The sequence below is a fragment of the Malaclemys terrapin genome, chromosome 7 (genome assembly GCF_027887155.1).
Source record: "Malaclemys terrapin pileata isolate rMalTer1 chromosome 7, rMalTer1.hap1, whole genome shotgun sequence".
Lineage (NCBI taxonomy): Eukaryota > Metazoa > Chordata > Testudines > Emydidae > Malaclemys > Malaclemys terrapin.
In genome coordinates, this window is record NC_071511.1 from 85,922,010 (window position 1) to 85,943,739 (window position 21,730).

Below are 21,730 nucleotides of genomic sequence, written 5' to 3' on the forward strand. Positions count from 1 at the left end.
GAGAATTTGTAATTCGTGAATTTTAAACCAGGCTTAACAACTTAATTCCACATCAAACATTTATGTATTTTTATAAGTGCCAAAAAATTGTTGTTTAAACAAAATCAAGAACACAATTGTTATTGTTACTACTATTTCCACCAAGGCATCTATAAGAATGACTTTGGCATTACAGAACATAATTATTCTATATTCGGAACTTATATGCCCCACCTTTCCCCATATCACAGTTGTATTTGAATACCTCCTAATCTTTAAGATACAACACCCCTGGAAGGTAAGGAACTACTATTGTCCCCATTTTACAGGTGAAGAACTGAGGCAGAGAGCAATTAACTGCCTTGGCTCAGGATCACAAGGGAAGTCTGTGGCAGAACAGTAAACAATACTTGGGTCTCCCAAGTCCCAGGCTGGTGCCCTAACCATTACACCATCCTTCCTCTCAATATACATAGCTTTGGGTTTTGCTTGGATTCTTCAGCAGAGCTTTCCTATCATTCTGTTAAGAGGGCAATCTTCTTTTTGTAATGCTTTCGATGCTCAGTTATTTGCAGTTTGCTCTTAGAAGCTTGAAAACAATCTCTCTACCCCTGCTAGACAAGCATGAATTCCTTTTCCCCATCCCAGAGTGTCTAAAGGAACTGAAGTAAACTGCAGCCTTTTGCTTTGTGTTACCAACACTGGATTCATTTTGGTTGGGAAGGAACCTCTAGTTGGCTATTGTATACTACCTCTAGCCTCCTGACTAATTATTCCTCCTGATAGTGGGTGTCAGGCCTAACCTGGAATATGTTCAACAACAGTGGCTGTATAAACATGCTTGCTAGGTCATTGCATTGCTCTGCAAAGCCAACCTTCTTCAAAGGCACTTTTTGCTTAGTATTTCTGTTGCCATTCTTCTATACTCTTCAGTTTGATCTCTCTTATACAGCACAGCAATGCACACAATGCATCACGTGGCTTTGCCCATGCTGTATACAGAAAGAATTACATCCCAATTGTTATATGCAATACCCTATAAATTATGTGTCTCTTTTCGCTGCAGCATCACAGCACATGCTCAAATTGTCATTGCCTTAAATCTTCCGTGGTGTTGTATTCTGACCAGGATTCTTCCATTTTATATTTATGTCTGATTCTGCCTCCTTCACTGAACCTCTATTGATTTCCCCTCTCCCCTCATTTATCTAACTCCCTTAGATTAATAACACCAATAAAGGTAAGAGAAATCCCTCGTTTGCATCACCTGTAAGTTCAGTAAGCAGTCTCTCTGGATCTTCCTCCAGGTCATATGAAGGTATTGCATTATAACTGGCTCCAAAACTCTTTTTGAGCCTACCTCACTACCTTTCCCATAATTATGCTGAGCCTCCAACAATGTTTTTATCTGAGATGCAGTCTGGTCTAATAATCAGAAGAGGATTGGAAAAGTCAGAAGTTGTGGATTCCATTACTACTTATTGTTCTTATGCTCCATCAGACATTGCCTTCAAATTTTGTGAGCACAGTTTTGATCACAACAGCCAGGCAAATGATGTCAGTTGCACTACCCATTAATAGCTGGCATAAAATCAGAGGCCAGGTTTAAGCTTCTTATTTTTCCCCTCCATCTCTGTGATATATTGTTGGTGTAATACTTAACATGTTTGTAAGGTTAACAGTGATTGTAGAACCTCTCTATCTATATCCTTCTATAAAAAGGTGCTATGGAAGTGGGAGGTATAAAGGCATTAAAATAAACACATAGTAGGGGAGGATAAATTGAGAGTGGATACAGGAGAATCACTGTAAGAGAATGCCAAGACTTTACAGAGGTCAACAGTCACATTTCAAAAGCTCTCTCAGGACAAAACAATGACAATACTCGGTTCAAATTAGAGTTCAGTATACATTTGGGCTGTGTGCATGTATATAAGCCCTCATTCTTGGCTTCTCAACCTCTGGTTCAGTAATATCACCAAATGTGTAACCAGTAATGGGGGAAACCGATCACAAGATGTGGCTGAAAATGCATTCCGTTGATCAGTAATGGAAGTGGAAAGCTTGCTTAGACTCTGAATATGTCAAAGTAAAATTCACGCACTTCAGACTCCAGCATTTACCCAGTACTAAATTAATTTTATTAGTAATGCTATGAGACAATTAGGGTTCTGTTTCAAGAGATACCACCTCATTTCCCTTTTTAACTGTGGACAGAATCAGAGTAAGTGCAAAATAATCAGTTAATGAGCAATCCCTCTCAAGGATCGTGTTCTCTCTCAATACTATGTACCCTACTCACAATTAGGGAGATTTAAAAGAAGGAACATTGAGCAGGTGGCTTCATATTTTAAAAATCCATTGAGAACACTTTTAGACACCCATAGCAAGTATATTAAAGAACCGCAAAGCAAACCTTGAGCTGAAGTCCTTTCAGTCTTGAGCATCTGAAATAAATTTTAGCATTAGGAAGAGCGCCTTGTAACTGTCACGGAGACACCAGGCCGATGCTCTGGAACTGCTCTCTAAGAACCAGTCAGGACTCTGGTGAAGCATGCCACTGTTGCAGGGCAAGAAGTCTACGTGCCTTCAGCCTTCCTGTGTCTGAAATTCAGAGCATTCAGCATCCCCGTTCACCGTGTGCTCCCTGCAGCGAGTCCGCATGAGCGGGGTTCCTGGGGAAACCAAAGGGCCCTGCGCCCCACCTCCGCAGTCAGACATGATTCTCAGCCAGCATTGTAAAACGGAAGGTTTATTAGTTGACAGGTACACAGCATAGAACAGAACTTGTTAGCACTGAAATCAGTGAGTTTTAGCCAAGTCCATCTTGGGGGATCCCTGGGTCAGACGGCCTGGACTCCCCCTCTTCCAGTTCCCCACAGCAGACTGCCATGGACCCTGCTGCCTGGCCTCCGACATGCCCGTTGCTCCTCCTCCGCTCTTTGTCCTGCTTCCTGGGCAAAATGTCACCTGGTTGTATTCCTTTCCTGGTTCTCAGGTTACGAAAGGCATCAACCATCACCTCCATGCAGGCAGCTGGGCAGCCTCACCTGCCTCGAGGGCCTCCGCAAAAGTCAAGCACCCAATTCCCACCACCTACGCAATGGTGCAGTACACAGGGAAACTGAGATACACACAGTATTAGTACAGGACAGTAAGACTCACATGCAACATAACAAGGTAAAAAAAACCCCACTTCATCAGTTACATTCAGCCCCGCCCAGAGCTATCAACAGGCAATATTTTAATTATGGCTTTACATTTGCAGACACAAGAGACTGTATTTAGGCATCTACCTGATCTGCAGTTACAATCAGCTAATTAGAAGTGCTAATGCCATTGTTTGTGTCTGTACAATTGACTGCAGGTATAAAACTGGATGCTGGGTTTAAGCCTCTTTTTAAAATATCTTACCCCGAATGGAGGTTATGTACATATATTTCCCAACACAGTTCTATTCCAGGCTCAGTTTTTTTTCTGCAAAGAGAATGAAAATTATCCGATATTGCACAGGGCTTATGTGATATAGGCAAAAATGTTAGGGGGAAATAGTTACGACCACAAATGTCACCTTTATGCCTTTATCTGTTAAAGTGAATTTGAGTTCAGCTCTCCAGTGATGAGAGACTAGTGCAGTACCCTGCTACACCACACAAAGGCTCCTAAATCTTCACAACATTGCAGAGGTGACAAGCACCAGTATGAACCAAGTCCTATTTTGGTTTAAAACAATATTACACACATACCTGCGCCTTGGGCTTCTGCAGAATGGTTGTCAGTGGTAGAAGTGCATTTAAACTGTACCATCTAGTCATTTAGCTACCCTTTAGAATCTAAACATGTATCAGCCTTGGCCAGGCTGTACTATATTTCCACGCAATGAAGGCCAAAGGATTAGTTCCTAGTGAAATGACAGTATTCATTTCAGTTTTTTAAAGCCTATGCCATGCAAAGTCACATTCTGTAAAGCTTCTCCTTCTGTATCACATGCCCTGTAAATTTTCCACTCATGTCTGGATTTTATGTTTTAAAATTACCTATAAAGCTGAACTGTGTGTTACCCATGATCCCAGACTAAATACTGAAAAAACACTTAGTTCAGTCTCAATAACTGCTGTCAATCATGGTAGGTTATATGCTAGCCCTGTATTATTCTCTATATAAAGTAATGAAAACCAGCAGTGGGTAGACACTTTGTGAAACTCTTAGCTATCAAAACTGAACTTCAATTTTTAAAACCTTATCATCTACTGTTACTGCCCACACAGACCACAAAAAAGGAAGAGACTCCAGAACACAGGGCACTGGCTTCAGCAACTAGGCCACATTACTTTCCAATTAATATTCTGTCGAGTGTTAAATAGTAAAAAAACTAAATATATCTTTCAAGTTTTAATTCTTAACTATCCACCCCAAAGCCTGAAAGCCTTTAAATAACCATCACAGAAATGGCCCTGCATTGGCAGCAGCATGGCATGCGGCCACGTCACCCTGACAAATCTTATGACTTACCGGCACTAACTCTAGGCGAGTTCTAACTCCCACGGCTTTTCATCCCATAGCATCTCTATCATGAGAACGAGTTGTGGTGGCAGTTTTTTGGCACATGACCGCTGGCACATTAGGAACTCAAAGGAGAGACTAAAATCTAAAGAAGTTACCAGCTGAGGGTGAATTTGAAACAGTTATCTAGAAGCAAAAGGTTTGATATTCCTCTTTCAATTCCTTGAGACATCAAATCCTGGGACGGAAACATTTTCCATGGTTATTTTCTCCAGAGGCATTCAATTGTAATGACAAATTATAAAATTAGGCTGCTACTCAATCTCCTTTTACAGCATATATCCATCCAATTTTAGAGTAAAAATATAATCAGAAACAGATTTAGTTTAGTTTGTGCTTCATCTAAATTTCATAGATAAATTTAAAAAGCCATCCCATTTGGAGACAATCTTTTTGCTTTATAACATCTCCTTATTCTGATAACAGATCTAATGCCAGATCATCAGTGTAATCTTTCCCTTCCTTCACAGCCAGTCCACTTGAATTAACTGGGGTCTCAATGTTTTTCATACAGTGAATTTAGTAAACATAATAAAGCGCTCCCTCTAATAAATCTTTTTTTTTAATAAAATTTCCTCCTCTCAACACACATCGTAGAACTTTTAAAAATATCAGCAAAATTTATTATTACTGGATCCTTTTCAGTTTAAGATTTAATTGGTCACCATTTGGTAGGTTTGAGAAAAAACATTAGTGTCCATTCACTTGAATTTGTGAAAGTTGCCACAACATGAACCAGTTCAAAGATTTAGGTAAAAAGAGCAGCACAGGAAGTTTAAAAAAAAAAAAAAAACAACAACACACAATTAAGCCGCTAATCATTCTATTATGCTAGTCACAGAAAAGGGCTGTTGTCAAGTATAGTAAAGCACAAAGTATTACCCCACTCTCCAATAGTATATGCAGTTAAGAGTGAGAAGATCTAGGACATCCCCCTATCAATGCTTTGCCCAGTCTAATTTGGAATGACGCAGGCAGTGGTGTTTCCACTCTATCCCTAAGGAAACTATTCCACAGTCTGATAGACCTCATTGTTAGGAAGTTATGCCCAATATTCACAGTTTTTCGTTGTCTTAGAAAAAGTGTATAAAATCCAAGTATTGTACTTTGCTGTGGTTTTTCCCAAGAAGAACACTTCACTGCTTCGTTCCACATCATACACATACAAACAGCATTAAAATTTATACACTTACCCAATGTCAGCTGTAATAAGCAATCCTAAATAACAAAGCAGTGTTTATGTACATCATACGAGGGAAGTATTCCACAGGGAAATAGATTTCATTTTCATTTTCAAGGTCCCACAGCATTAATTCAGTAATAAAACAATTACAAATCCTCCAAGAGTGTCCTTTTAAATTGTCCAGCAGAAAATAGTGGGGCTTACTGAAGCATCTGAAAATGTTAGGTCTTGCAATGTTGGGTCCAGCAGATATATGAAAGAAGGCATAACTGTGGGTGGAAGGAAAAGAGCAACATTTGGTGCACATCCACTAGACCTAATGAGTTGTTCCTGGAGATGAAGCTTTCACACCATCACAACTGGCATTCTGGACTAACCCCCTTTGACACAGTCCGTGGGAACTTCCCACAAACCATGGGGGAGGGGGGCGCTTGTTTATTTGTTTGTGTTCTTTTACAAAACTCATTATTAGTTCACCTCTACCGTTAGTAGTAACTTGAACCAGTTTAGTCAGCCTTCTTGCTTGGGAATCCAGCAAATAGTTAATATAAGACCAAAATGATAACAGACACGGTGACAGCGATGAATAGAATACATATCAAGCTCCTTTTTGAGCCTAGAGAATCTCCGCAGATGCTTTGTTTCTCCCCATATTAGCTAGGCACTCCTTTTATGAGCTTCTTAATGAGGGATGCATTTCACCTGACTTTCAGGTTCAGCAAGTAACTCCGCTGCTTTCCCTCAACTTTCCTGCCCTCTTGCTTTTCAGGAGCTTGATTTCCGAGCCCCACTACACCTGATCAGGATCAGAGGTTCAGGAATGTAACTTCATAGATTCCCTGGGGAAAGGAGCAGGTTCTTCAGCCAACTGCTGGTGGCCTCAATCTGGTGCTGCCCAAGATGCTGGTAACACCCTCACCCTCCCACCTCTCTTCTATATTAGATGGACCAAAAGAATTGAGCAGGCAGATCCCAACGCCAATCCTAACGTCAGGTAAAATGTCATCACCACCCCTGTTGCCTCTGCCAACTCTTTGGGCAAGATCTTGGGGCCATAGATGATAGCTAAGGTACCCAGGTAACCATTGCTGAGTCCTAAGAGCACAATGAAGACAGCCGGGTAGACATCTTTGTTGAAGATTACCATTTTGATATGGCTCCGAGGCTGATAGTTACATAACATGAACAGGGGTAGTGACAAAGTCCTTAGGAGGACCAGAGCAGGGAGCAGTTTGCTCTTTGGGCCAGGGGCCTGGATCCAGGCGGTGATTTGCCGGCCACACCAGTCAGCAAAATTGTACAAAAGGAAACTGGTGAGGGGGATGAAGTACTTATTGGTCCATAAGCTCCCCGAGTCCTTGTTGACAGATTCTATGCTGGAGGAGATGGAAGGAAATATGATGATAGAGATGAAAAAGACATAGAAGACACAGAAGCCCAGGACAGCGGTCTTCTTCAGGATAGGACGTAGGGGTGGGATATTTTGGTCACTGGTCGCTTTGGCTGGAAATGAGCTGGTGGTGATGCCTTTTGACTCATCCACTCCCTCTAAATAACTGCTAGGCAATACACCAGCTGGGTGTGTGCTACCCTTGTGGCTTCTCATATAATACCTGAAAGGAGAGAGGAAGGCAAACTGTCAACAACCCAATGAAATCAAGATGGACAGCTGCAATGAGAACAGAATTTGGCTGTGCAGGAAAATTTGCTGGCACCCAACAAATAAGGAATTCAGTATTTAGATTATATAGCTTGTACTGCCCACCTCATTAGAAACTGATCCCCTCCCCAGCCCAGAATCCAGAGAGAACGTTGATGTCTGCAAACTCCCTAAAACCTTGTCAACAGGGAAATGGAGAACAGAAATTCAGCACAAGCAGTGGCAATCCCCACAGTTACTGTCAGTGGATTCTATTTTAATAAAGGGCTACACATACAGACTACTTCAACGACCTTAGAATTTAATAGACACATAAGATCACATTCCTCTTCCTTGCCAAGATCCCACTCCCTACACAATATGGGCACATGTCAATCGTATCATGGGGGAGTGTACAAAATACTTGTTTCCTGTGCTCTTCACTGTACAATAAAAGAGGGCTGTGAACAAAACAAAAACATTATCTCCTGCTCCCACATGAACCTACCTACATCACCACAAATGCACTCTAACTAGTGTTTCCTATGGAATTTACTCAAATCCCATAGACTTTCCAACTCCCTTCTCCCAACCTGAATGTGTCATAATTAAACAAGAAATGCCTCTCATGCACAGAGATGCCCAGCTATTCACAGGAGGGCTCGACAGACATTTCAAAACCAATCAGGCTTGGAGAATCCAGATGTTGAGGAGTCCAAAATACTGGTATGTCCCACTGGTTACTGCATGAACCAGGGGACCTGTTTGGTTGTTATCTGTATGTTTCAGGGGTTAATCTGAATAAGAGTTAGTTTAACTACTTCTGATTAAGCAGTTCTAGAGCTGCTTATGTGGTTTCAGTCATTCCCCTCCCCCTCTTCCTCACAAAAGTAGCTTTTCAGAAACTCAAGACAAGCTGCAAAACCTCCAGTTTCTGTTTGTGGTTTCTGTCAAATCAGGAAGATCATATGAAAGAGACCCAGCAAAGGAACTGAACACAAGCAGCAGGACTGCAATGCACAGGGTGTGTTGCATGGCCCTCCGAGCAGGGTAGGAGAGAAGGGGGATTCTTGCAACAATCAGACAAGCATGTGAGCAAATAACATAAAAGGCAAGACTGCCGAATGGCAGGAGAAATGGGCATCACATAAGACTATGATTTTCCTGACCCTTTACACTACACAATGAAAGAGAAAGTAGGTCCCCAGCTACCCCATTTGCACTGCTGTTCTTATTGCTGGCTTTTCACACCTCAACATACTTCAATCATGTACTCTGTAGCTCTTATTAGGGAGAAAAATACCTCTCTACCTGCACCTGAGGCATATTCACCACATCCAAAATCTATATCAGGTGAACCGTGCTTAGGATATTTGCATAGTCAATGGCCTGGTGGCTTGACAGGCTTTACCTGGAGTATTCCAACTTGGGAAGAATCAGGTATACCACAATGCAGACAATGATGAAGACATCTGCTGTCAGAAAGTAGGCCAAGGCGCTGTCTGTAACATCAGCTGCTGCTGCCAGGTCTACCACCGATGCCACAGCACTGACTGTGCCTCCCATGGCCTGACCTACATGGGGGGAGAAAAAGCAAGAATTCAGTGTCAAAGCAGCATGTAATAATGCCCAGCTTATACTGGATCAGCCAGGCCCAGACACTTGGGTAGACAGCAGCTTCAAAGCTGAAATAGAGGGCAGGAATTAGAGAGATGAAGGTAAGAGGCTTGCACCTAGGAATTTCAGAAACCATTTTTAACTGAAATGTACAGGCAAACTTCAGTGCTCTTGGAACAGAGCCATTGATAGTATTGGCCAGAGCCATACACAGAGCTGGCAAGTGCTGTGCAAGTGCTCACACACAACTTAGCCAATGCATTTTAATCCTAACCGATGAACACTGCTTGAATTCCAGCGCCAGGTCTCTCGATACAAGGCAGCCAATCGCTGCAAGCTGTATGGTGCTTTTTCTACATCCCAAAACTCCCAAATATTTGGCTAGCTGGAAACCTCTAAACTCATTTCGTCTGACCCAAGCCTCACTGTAGTCTCGGCCTCCAGAGGTGAAAAGCCAGTGCATTACCACGTTGGATCATCTAGTTACCCCAGCAGCCTCGAAAGGGAAAGCCCATCTGCATGTTTGGTATTGCCTCTACTTCTATGTTTTCTCTCAAATCAGTTATTTATTGGATCACAACCCCTACTGCGTACCAGTTGTGTAGTGAAATGGGAGCTCCGCTTCCCATCCATCAGTCTCCCCTCTCCAGCAATGGTACATAAATACATTACATTGTGGGGGCCAGGTGGGTCTGGTGTGCTGGGCTTTAATGTGGATTTCCTATGCCTAGTTTCAGAGGGTAGAGTGTTAGTTACCGGATCAGAAACCCAAGCTTGGTTTTCTAAAATTGGGAGTTTGATAGTCTCTCTCTTTTACCTCCCAAAATGCAAATCAAGTTGCCAATACCACATACACATTTTTTACAACAGGAACAGCCACATCTGAGACAAGCTAATTTCCCTCACCGGGAAAAAAAAAATCATTAAAACATTCCTGCCTTGGCCCAAGGAAGTATTTCTGAAGTCACTGTCTTGATTTCTTCCCCCTCATCTCTCTCTTAACATTCTAAATGCACTGCAGGGTAGGTATCAACAACAGCCAAACCTCCAGGGACCTCATCACTCATGACTCTCAGCGTGTCCCTCATCAGTTATGGAAATGAGCATAAATGTGGAATATAAAAAGAGAGACAATGTGAAGTTTAATATTTCCTGAGATATAAACAAATGTGGAACTAAAGAATGTTCTTCCCCCTATAGAAAAATCAACTCTGTGGTCCTTTGTCTCACATTGTTTAGGGGAAATTCACCCTCAGGATATGGATACCAAGGATCTGGTATTCTCCTTGTCTCTTTTGAGAGAACCAATACTATTTTATACAGTGAAGTACGGCAGTCTACAAAACATTTACAGAGAGTCAGCTCACATGACTGGCTGTTTTTCTTCCTTGGGAACTTCCCTTTATCTCAGTCTACAGATTATTATTTTTTTTAAATAAAGGAAAGGTCATGTTACTTTAGCCAACATGCAGACCTCATTATCACGTCTAAATGCAAGATGCAGCAAAACCTCCACCAAGATGGAGCATGTGCTACAGAACCGAAAGCACGGGTCACAAAACTAAACCCCATGATTCTAAGCAGTTTCTAAGCTCTCGTCAGTCTGTTTCTCAGTGAGTGGGTAGTTTTCCATTGAAAAAAGCTAATTATTTACTTACTGCCACCGATTCCATTTTGAATATCAGAGAGAGATTAACCTGAAATCAACGCCTGCGAATTCTTCATGGGGAAACAGCCTGTCAGGCCAAAGATGCTGCTGGAGAAGATGGTCGAGGCACTGCTGACTATAACCACGCAAACTATGGTTATGACAAAAAAACGCTGTGTCCATGTGGATGTGTCCATTTTCACCAGCACAGTGATCACCACGAAGACAGCCAGCATGACAGCCAAGGAGGACAGAATGCGGATGCTGGCAGATACCCTAGAGAAGAAATGCAATGGTTTGGGGTTTTTTAAAAATGAGACACCCCCCCCACTATCTATTTTAGTCACAGAAATCTATTATTCATAACTTCTATTACAGTAGTGCCTAGATGCCCCAGCTGAGATCAGGGTCCAATTGTGCTAGGCACTGTATACACACATAGTAAGAGACAGTTTCTGAGGCGCTCACAATTTAAACACACAGACTATGGGGAAGGGGAGTGGAAACAGAGCTGGGGGAGGTGAAGTGATTTGCCCCAAGTTAGCAAACTGGCAGAAGAACCCAGGTCTCCTGGCTCCCAGTATAGTGCCCTATGCACTAGACCATACTGCCTCTCCTTACATGTGACTCACCTTCAAATGCCTACAGGCTGGCACAATCTACTCTATTCTACATATTTCATTTTTAAAAACCCTAGTCACTGAAAAGTTTCCAGACAAATACAATAATGGCTATCATTTTGTAACTTTGAAACTCTTGGGTTGAAAAGGGTACAGAAATGCAAAGTACTCTACAAACTAAGTAATTTTCACAACTCAAGCTAAGGACCTTTGCTTTAAAGGTAGCCAAGAAGTGCCATGTGCTAGTAGTACTGCCTGCTGTCAAAATGCAGCGTACAAGTGTGCAGCTGTCACCCTGTCCCACTTTTTAGAGCACACACTCAAGATGCCACACCACAACATGGGAACTTGGGAACTGACAATGGAGTTGTTTTGGAAGCACAAACGACAGCCTAGAAATGCATACTCTGGCTAAGGCAGGCTGCTGATGTGCCAGCCAACTGGGAGATAATACAAGAGCACAAAGGAAGCCAGGTGCCTAGAGAAATGAAGCTAGTGTAGAAGTTGCTATGAACTAATTCCTCTGGGGTGGGAAGGTCCAAGAAAAAGGGGAGAAATAAAAAGTAATTATTTTAAAGTGTTTTGATATCAAGTTGATGACTTCCACATCTTCCATCAGTGCTTATTCAACTCAATAAGTCTATAAACCCAACCAAGCTGGAAATATCTATTTCTAGCAGAAACAGGAGATATTCCCCTCAGAAGAGCAACACGCAGCAGCAACAAAGTCTGCTTGGGGAATACGGCAGGCTGGGTGAAAGCAATCATATGCTTGTCACTACAAGATAATTAGTTGCCTGAACAGGAAGGTTACTTATTATAGACACACAAGACTTTATCAGCTCACTTTCAGGGCAGAGGTGGGATGAAGGAAAAAGGAAGAAAAAGAAAAGCTAAGCTAGCAATCAAGATCTAGAGATGAAGTGTTGAAATATATTCCTTTCATCCTCAGATACAAGGTCTCCTGTACTAAACCTTATTCTCCTAGGCAGGTCTCCAAGGGACCACAATATGGTGCATCATGCCTCATAGTTACCCAAACGACAAATACTGTAGTCTGACTGGCCCATTTTTAGGAGGATGAAGGACTCCTGACAAATATGCCTTGTGTGCATGGAACACCTTTTTGAAAAGCAATTAAAACACAAATAATTATATCTGGTCAAACAGGAGCACGGATATGAATACAAGTGTATTCACGCACCCACAAGGAGTCAGCAGTACCTGGTTTTGTTGTTCTCTCCCAAATGATGTACAAGAAAAACTTTCATGATCTCATATATGTTGGTATCCACAGATAGTGCCACTACTTTAAAACAGCAATAATGGTTAACTCTCAAAGATGCTGTTATACTGAAGGTGGAGCATATGCTAGCCAGACATGCTGCATAATATTTGAACCACAGGGAACCGATTTGCTCAGAATTCTTCATAATGTTAATCTGCCTCATGAGTATTTATGATGTTGAAAATTTAACATAATAAAACACTTATTGATTATAGATGCACCAGTCAGAAGAATCTGTGATATGCAGGAGATAGATGCTACATTTAAATGTAATGCATTAAATACATAATAGTTTAGTGAAATGGATACATTAGCAGTCTGAATGATATGCAAGAAAAACAAGAGCTATTTTCTGAAGTTCTCCTTTGCTTTCTTTCCCTTTCCCCTGTTTGCATGCAACATGCTAAAATAGGTAACAACTGAGCACCTATTTTAGGAATTTATCACTTGGCTAATAATTACTATGGTATTAACGGTGAACATTAAAGTACCTACTCAATATGAAGTAGGTACTGTACACACACATACTCACCTCCTGCCATTGGGCACTGATATGGCTCATCTTCAGACTAATTTCCATTCTTTCTTCAGTGATTAGAACTCACAGAATAAGGCAGATAAAAGGGACTGGCACACAGGCAAACACCGTAGGTACAGAAAATAGAACTATAGTTGCCAGTCAACAGGGAATCAAGACAAGTACAGCGCTATAGTTCCCTCTAAAAGATTTTCTCCTAGTGGGTGGGGAAACCTTTGCCCTGTGTCTCAGATTCTCTTGGCAGGGGGTAAACTGGTCAATGGGAACAAGGCAGAGCTTCCTGCAGCAGGGAAAGGTACCCTGAGGTGCAGGGCCAGCTCTAACTTTTTTGCTGCCCCAAGCAGCTCCCCCCACCCCCCGCGGAATGCTGCGCCGCACCGCGCCGAGCCGTGCTGCCCCCCGCCACCCCAAGATTGGCCGCCCCTTATCAGGTGCCGCCGCAAGCATGTGCTTGGTTGCCTGGTGTCTGGAGCCGGCCCTGCTGAGGCGGGTCTGAAGTGAGGGTAGCAATCCCACAACCCCCCTACAACAGTTTTGCAACCTCCCCAGAACTTCTTTTCGGTCAGGACCCCCATGGTTACAAAATTGTGAAATTTCATCTGTAAACATCTGCAAATGTGAAATTGACTAATTTTCAAATCCTATGGCTGTGAAATTGACCAGAATGGACCATGAATTTGGTGGGGCCCTAGTTATAAACTAGAGTAGCATTCAGAACACAGATTTAGTAAAAACTAAGCGCGCGAAAGAACAAGGGTTCTGACTCAGGCCATGTGGCGGTAAGAAGGACTGGAGAAGCATCGACCCACACAGCCTATTATACCGTGGGGTGGGAGCACAAGGGGATGCACGGCACATGTGCGGCTCAAAGGGCACTGCTAAGAAAGCCTTCTGGCTCCGGTGCATGGTGTGCATGCGCACCCCACATTTGGAATACTGTAGTAGGGTGATCACCCCGCTTCTGCCTGAAGGTGAGGTGAGGCGAGCCACCGGCCTGCAGAGGAGGTGCCACACTGGTGAGTCGGCGCCCCGCCACACGTGGTGGAGCATGTGGGCACCCAGTCCGCCCCTGATACAAAGGGCAGGGCAGGGACTGTGGGACTATTGCCCAGATCTGAGAGGGAAAACGTGAAGGTGGTGAAGATGGACTGGTACTGGAGAGTCTGTGTGGTCCGGCTCGCCGAGCAGCAAGCGGGACTGATTCAGCTGCTGTGGGGCAGGGCACATAGATCTCATTGGGGGCCAGGCACCTGCGGCTGGAGGCTGGTGCCAGGGCCTAAAGACTGTTTCGCCTGTGGGCGACTGGGACACTACCAACAGGAGTGCTCCTACTGGGGACCCCACCTGGACAAGGAAGAAATTGAAGGCGCACTCCCTGTGAGGGTAACAGGGGGGCCCTCGAACATGTTGGGCCTGTAAAGAGCCCGGGCACACAAGGAGGGGGTGCCCTCAGGGGACTTGCCAGGCTCAGGCTAGCCCTGAGGGAAGGGTTAAGCCTGAAACAGACAGTGGGTAGGCCGTGGCCAAGGGAAGGCACAAGAGGTGCTTCCAGTGCCACAATGAGGGCCATATAAAAAGGCACTGCCCTCTAAGAGAAAGGGGGAGCGCTGCCCAAGGGAGGGCCGTGGCAAAGGGAAGGCACAGGAGGTGCTTCCACTGCCATACCAAGGGCCATTTAAAAAGGCACTGCCCCCTAAGAGAAAGGGGGAGCACTGACAAAGGGGCCCAGTCTGAGCCTGACCAGGCTGGAGGGACAGGGAAGGCAGGGGGCCCAAACCAGGAACTGTCGGGGGCAGAGAGGCCCCAGATAAACCAGGGAACCCACACGGGATCCAGGAGGGCTACGGTGGGATCTCAGAGAGGGGAACCCACGTGGGAGCTGAGAGGGCTATGGTGGGGACCCAGACTGTTATAGAGGGAAGCAGGTGGCTCCACATAGTGGAGAGCCCGCAGCAGGAGAAGGATTCCCTGCGAGCCCAGTTGCGAGGGGCACTGGGGCAATAGGGATCCCCCCTGCACATTCTTAAGGGGGAGGGTGTGTAGCAGGGTGGTCACCCCGCTTCTGCCTGAAGGGGATAAAGCAGCCCTGGAGAGGGCTGCAGCAGGGAAAGCTAGACTCATTGGGGAAACAGCCACAGCTGGGGTCACGCCCCAATCAGGCCACAACTGGCCCTATAAAAGGGCTGTGAGCCATGAGCTCAAAAAGGACACTTTTTCTCTAGCTTCTGAGAGAGAAGGACCTGGATGCTTGGGAGCTGAGACGGGTGCCTGAGGTGGAGCAGGGCTGGGAAAGGACAGAGGGAGATGGGGAGCTCCAGCCTGATAAAACCCCAGGCTGCAGGCCTTGGTGAAGGCCTATGAAAGGGTACTGGGGCTGCAGAGAGGCAGCCCAGAGATAGGCAAAGACAGCAGGTCCTAACCTCCCTGCCGATGATGAGTGGTTTACAGACTGCAGTCCACCCTAGTGAGTGGGGGCTAGATGATGATTGGCAGTAGCCACTGAGGCAAGGTGGGGCTAGAGGGTTGGAGGTTCCCCTGGGAGGGGAGACCCAGAGACAGTGGGTTGCTGCTGGGGGCAGAACCCTGAAGTAGAGAGGTACCGGGGTCTGGGAGGGACACGGGGGGCCAGCGGCGGGCGAGCCACCAGCCTGCAGAGGGCGCTCTGGGCTGGAAAGAGTAATTCCCAAGACGACCAGCAGGAGACGCCACGCCGGTGAGTCGTCACCCCACCACAAATACATATAGGGACCATCATTCAAAGAAGAATCACTGATTCCAGGGACCTGTACTATGTTATAAACTACAGTAGCATTCAGAACACAGATTTCACAGGGAAATGTAACAAGGAACTTAATACTGTATTTGACCTTTTTCTACAGTGGGCTGTTATTTCTCTGAAAAAATAACATCACACAAGAGAACATATACATGAGTTTGTGCACAGAAATGTATCTGTGCCTTGTCTAATACTTAAGAGGTGTCTTGAGTGGGCTTTGCTGTGGCGACAGAACAGCAGAGTGAGTCTCTTTCCTAAGCAGTTTAGCTAACATTTTTTTCTGGTTAAATGTAGTTCCCCCTTAGATGTTTCAGCTTGACTTCAAGCCCACTGCTGTGCTAGCACTAAAAACTAGAGAAAAGGGTGGAGTGATTGGACTGCAGAGGGAGCAGGCAAGCCTGGAAATGGTGGTGCTTAATGCATCCTGGACTGGAGATGTAACTGCACTTACCTGTTGACTAGCACAAAGTTTCCAATCAGGCAGAGCACTGAAGGCACAGTTGAGGCAATGGAAATGTAACTTTCAAAGTAGTCCTGCAAAAAGCAACAAAGGCATTTAAAACCAAAATCAGAAACAAATCTAGCTACACACTACCTCAGAAACCTCTTATACAAGTAGCAGCGAGCAAATCAAGAACACCAAGACAAAGCTCTGAGCTGCCATACCATCATAATGCCTGGGGGCCTACAGACTGAGCTGCAATTTACCAAACTTATTTCTAATGCACTTGTCTTAATCTTCCAGCTCGTTACTGTGTTGGCTACCATAAATAGTATGAGCTACTAAAATATTTACTGCATTAGTATCTGTCAAGGCTGATTCCCCACTCTGGCACTTCAAGTGCAGAAGGTGGGGGCCTGCAAGGTTCAAAAAATTAATTATGGCCACTCCAGGCTTGTATTAAACTCCCAAGGTTACAGTTTCTCTCTGATCTTGGATGGGTAGATGCTGCCACCACCCAAATGCAAACCCCTTGGAACCCAGGAAGGCACACTTGGGAATTCCTTCCTGTGCGGTACCCTCAAGCCCTCTCTCTCTCTCTCTCTCACACACACACAACCGGGAAGAGCTGAGAAAGAAAAGAAAGGAAATTAGCTGTTGACCCCAGTTAATTAAACAGCATATGCACAAGCCTCCTAGGACACAAAAATCCAATCCTGTTCTTAAAAAAGGTAAATTTTATTAAAAACAAAAAGAAAGAAAATATATCTGGAACTTAGGCTTTTGCTAGATTTTTAAAAGAACAATTCCAAAAATTAAGCACCCAAAATAGCTTTCTTGGGGGTTCAACTTAAAGTTTAGAAGCAAACAAAACCATCTGGGGTTAGCACAGAAGAGTCCACTAGCCATAAGAAATAAACCTAATTGTGTCTTTCTAAACATTCCTGATCTGCTTACATATTTGGGTTGTTAAAAGTAGTTCTAGATATGATCTGATGATCTTCATATCTGGCTTAAAGCTTCTCATAGCATAACTGCTCCCTGTTCCCCTCTTTCCCTGAGAACAACAGACAGACAGACAAAGGGAAGTTTTTTCCCAATTTTAAGAAGTCCTAGCCCTCTCATTGGCTCTTTTGGTCAGGTGCCCACTCCTTTCCTTTTACCTGTGAGCTTGTTAACCCTTTACAGGTAAAGCAAGTAGAGAACAACCACCAAGAGGGATTCCATAGCCAACTAGCTGGCTGGGTGTCCACAAAAGGGAGCTATCCCCCCTCTCAATTATCACATTATCCCTCTGGGATGTGTGTAGTACGGTGATTTGTTCAACCCTGGCAGGGTACAGTAAGTATGTGCATCTGGGGAAGTGAAACAACAGGTCAGGTCCCCCTAATCCAGGGGTAGGCAACCTATGGCACGCGTGCCGAAGGCGGCACGTGAGCTGATTTTCAGTGGCACTCACACTGCCCGGGTCCTGGCCACCGGTCCAGGGAGGCTCTGCATTTTCATTTAATTTTAAATGAAGCTTCTTAAACATTTTAAAAACCTTATTTACTTTACATACAACAATAGTTTAGTTATATATTATAGACTTATAGAAAGAGACCTTCTAAAAACGTTAAAATGTATTACTGGCACACGAAACCTTAAATTAGAGTGAATAAATGAAGACACTGCACACCACTTCTGAAAGATTGCCGACCCCCACCCTAATCTAACAAGGGTTTAATCAATGGCTGAAACAGCACAAGCGACTAAATATATTCATATTCTTTAAGACAGAGTGGCTGATTCCAGAATGGCTCAAATGATCACTGACTTCTAGTGCATTAACCAGGCTAGACTCTGCATTCCAAGCCCTGGTGGGCCAAGCAATGGCTGTTGTGGTGTGTTCCCCCACCCCAACTTTGTCACTATATACTGCCCAAGAAAGTTCACTCAGAACACAGTTGTCCTCTCTATTACTTACAATATGGCATGACATTTAACTGCCAAATACATTTCTCTCTCCATCATAGCACATGCTCCAAAGCATTTTATAAATTAGATGGTGAAGGCAGATTGGAAACTTTCTTTTACCTGGTCTCATAACTCAAGAGCAAAGGGACATTTAATGAAACTGAAAGATGGCAAATTCAAAACTGAAAAAATAAAATACTTGTTTATATGACATACATACACAGTGAAGCTGTGGAACTCATTGCCACACAATGCTACTAAGGCCAAGAGTTTAGCAGGATTCAGAAAAAGATTAGACGTTTATGTGACTAACAATAATATCCAGCATAAAAACAAACAAAAGTTGTGGAAGAGCTATAACCCCTCAAACTTCAGGGCTTAAACCAACCTCGAACTACAGAGGGTTAGGAGCAAATTAAAGGTTTTCCTGGGCAATTAATCCCATATCTGCCTAGTACATAGTTTCCTATACCCTACCCCTGCAGCAGGAACAGGACACTGGATTAGATGGACCACTGGTCTGATCCAGTATGGGAAATCCCATATGTTCCTGCACTGCAAATGGAATGACTAATTGACTGAGCAGCCTGCAAGGACATCTCATTAAGAGGTCTTAGTGATTTAGAGCACCTCTGTATTTGTGTGGAAAGCTTGTGTATATGCAGACAATCAGGTAGCGATTTGTCAGGCCCTCCAATCTCATGGCCAGGAGCATAAATGGGACTGACGAGGAAAGGGTGGCTTGATTTAAATTGCAGTGCTTTAAATCACTAATGTTTAAAATCACCAAGCAAGAAACCTTGATTTAAAAAATTGATTTTAATCATATTTTGTACTGGTACTTTTAGTTATTTTCCTATAGCTTACTTCTCATTAGCTGGGAACCATTAAAACATGGTGTCATGTATCAGAGGGGTAGCCATGTTTGTTGCTTTTTACAGATCCAGACTAAGAGTCCTGTGGCACCTTATAGACTAACAGACGTATTGGAGCATAAGCATAAGCAACAGGTGCGTCTGACGAAGTGGGTATTCACCCACGAAAGCTTATGCTCCAATACGTCTGTTAGTCTAGAAGGTGCCACAGGACTCTTTGTTGCTTATTAAAAATGTTGATTTGCAAATAAATATAGCCTTTATACCCCATGTGGTGGGTTGTGTTTTTTTGCTAAAACAGGACCATATACTATAGCTATACACAGTTACTTAAAAAAAATATAGCGCTTAACATACATTTATTCAGATACTTAATTTTTATATTTTTATCATGTTAGACAATGGTGAATGATGCACTTCTTAGTGACTGTGACAAATCACAGTAAAAAAGTAGTCACCTAATCTCGATTTGGATAGAAATTTAAATTCAATTAAACTGCACAAAAACAGTATTTTAATTGTTTTACTAGTTCAATAAAACTACCTTAAATGTGGGGGATACATCAGAAAAAAAGTGCATCAGAAAGTTTACTAAAACATGTTGTGCATTTAAAACGAACTGATTTATTAAACAAAGAAAGTATTGTCTGTAGTTAGCAAAGTGAACTGATTGTTTCTGGTTACCATGTCCTCCAAGATTTTAAAACAAGTAGATCTCATCCTTTCACACCTAGTTTTTAATTCATAGATTGGAAGAGGAAAACAAGCTTTCCTGCTTTTTCAACGTCCAATTGGTTTCTTAACTTAAAAAGAATTAGTCACTGAACTGAACTAGTTGTATATACTGAAATGAAGAAATTATTCTCTCTGCACTTATAGAAGAGGCTATTGCTGTCCAAAGCTGGTTTAGCACTTCAACAAACTCTGGTTCCAGGTGCTTAGCCAGTGACTTCCACTACTTCAGTGCTGTGATTTTCTTTAAAACTTGATAGCAAATATAACACTGCTTAATATTATTTTTTGTTTTTAATATAAATGATTTTAATAGATCATAGGCTTAACATAGGTTTTCATCACTTCAAATTTAATTTTAAATAGGTTTATTTAAAAAATAAAATTTAAATTAAAAATCTGTATTTTTTTTTAAATCATTGATTTTATCCAACCCTGGTCAATAAGTACTTTCCTCCCACCCCAATTTCCCTGCTAACACTACAAAGCTATGGTATGGAGCAATTTACAGAGCTGTTATTATATGTTGGGCTGCCAGAGGTCACTTTGTGTTTCAGGCCAGCATTGTCTATAGTCTAGTATATTTCCACATCCATGAGAATTAGCAGCTATTAATCTGGGATTGTATTATTTGCCAGAGAGAGAGAGACAAACAGACAGGCAAGGAGAAGGTGACTAGGAAAGAAAATGAAGCTTTTAATTGGAGACCTTTGAACTTCCACTGCAAGAATTCTCAAGGCAGAACGAAGAGTATGTAGAAACAGACAGAAGACTCCAATTAATTTCAACTTTCCATTCCTTCTCCCCCTTCTCCTAATAGCAGTGGATGCCTTTTATTAGGATTCCTTAAAACCTTAGCTGTTTAAGAAGAGTCTTCACCCAAAACTACGGTGTATCACAGATGTACCTCTTTGGTTCCATCCCCAAAAGAACGTTGGTTGCCATCTATCAAAAGATCGTCTCCTTCAACAGCACTGCACCTATTCACATTGGCCTCCATGGAGAGCACATATGCCCAGCTCAGAACTAATCTGATATCTATCTCAGATACATATGTGGCCCCCATTGCCATAGTACCATAACACCTCACCATCTTTAACATATTTATCCTCATGACATCCCTGTGAGTAGGGAAGGGCTATTAGCCCTATTTTATAGATGGGGAACTGAGGCAGAGAGAAACTAGGTGGGTATCCTTAGTCCTAGACTAACCATTGGACCTACCTTCCTTCCCTTCACAAACACTGATGTAAATGAGGCCTTTTGTCTGGAGCACATGACTGGTAGCCACAATCTGCAGAGTTTCTAATCCTCTGATGTTTATTTTCTCTTTGGCCTTGAGCAAATCCTTTAACCACTTTGCCTCAGTTTCTCCACCTATCAAATGGGAATAATGACGCTTACTTGACTCACAGGTGTGTTGGAAGATTCATTTATATGGAAGTACTATACAAAAGCATTATTGTTAATTAACTAAACTGAAAGTTTGCAATGATTAATCAAACCTGTTTCTTCCCTCTCCACCCACAGTTATTTGGGCCCTGCAGAAGACATACCCTGTAACACTAAGCATCTGCAGCTAGAAAGAAGGCATGTAGAACACACCAGACACGCACACTCTATGTGAAAGGGCCAAAGACTTGGACTCAAATGTACCTTTACTGTATTTGCTCATGTATCATCTAAGCCCTGGTCTACACTACACAGAGGTAGCCTGGACTCTCGGCTCCACACATTCCCCCTCTTAGGTCAGTGGAAGTGCTCTTAGTGAAGACACTCACCACCAACCGAAGGAGGGTAGTGTGAACACGAATAGTAATTACTGTGGTGGCTGTAAGTCGACCTAATATAGGTTGACTTAAGTTTTTGGTGCA

The 21,730-nt window shown here is 43.1% G+C and overlaps 1 protein-coding gene across 1 annotated transcript in view; it reads right to left on the bottom strand.

Moving 5' to 3' along the window:
* Positions 1-2,710: 2,710 nt before the first annotated feature.
* Positions 2,711-21,730, bottom strand: part of SLC29A3 (solute carrier family 29 member 3) — a 32,347-nt gene continuing 13,327 nt past the window's right edge. The window contains exons 3-6 of the mRNA XM_054035725.1: positions 16,303-16,385; positions 10,679-10,905; positions 8,776-8,938; positions 2,711-7,338 (exon numbers count right to left, since the gene is read on the bottom strand). Of these exons, the coding sequence (XP_053891700.1) occupies positions 6,660-7,338; positions 8,776-8,938; positions 10,679-10,905; positions 16,303-16,385 (1,152 nt within the window). The 3' untranslated portion in view covers positions 2,711-6,659. The remainder of the gene's footprint in view (positions 7,339-8,775; positions 8,939-10,678; positions 10,906-16,302; positions 16,386-21,730) is intronic.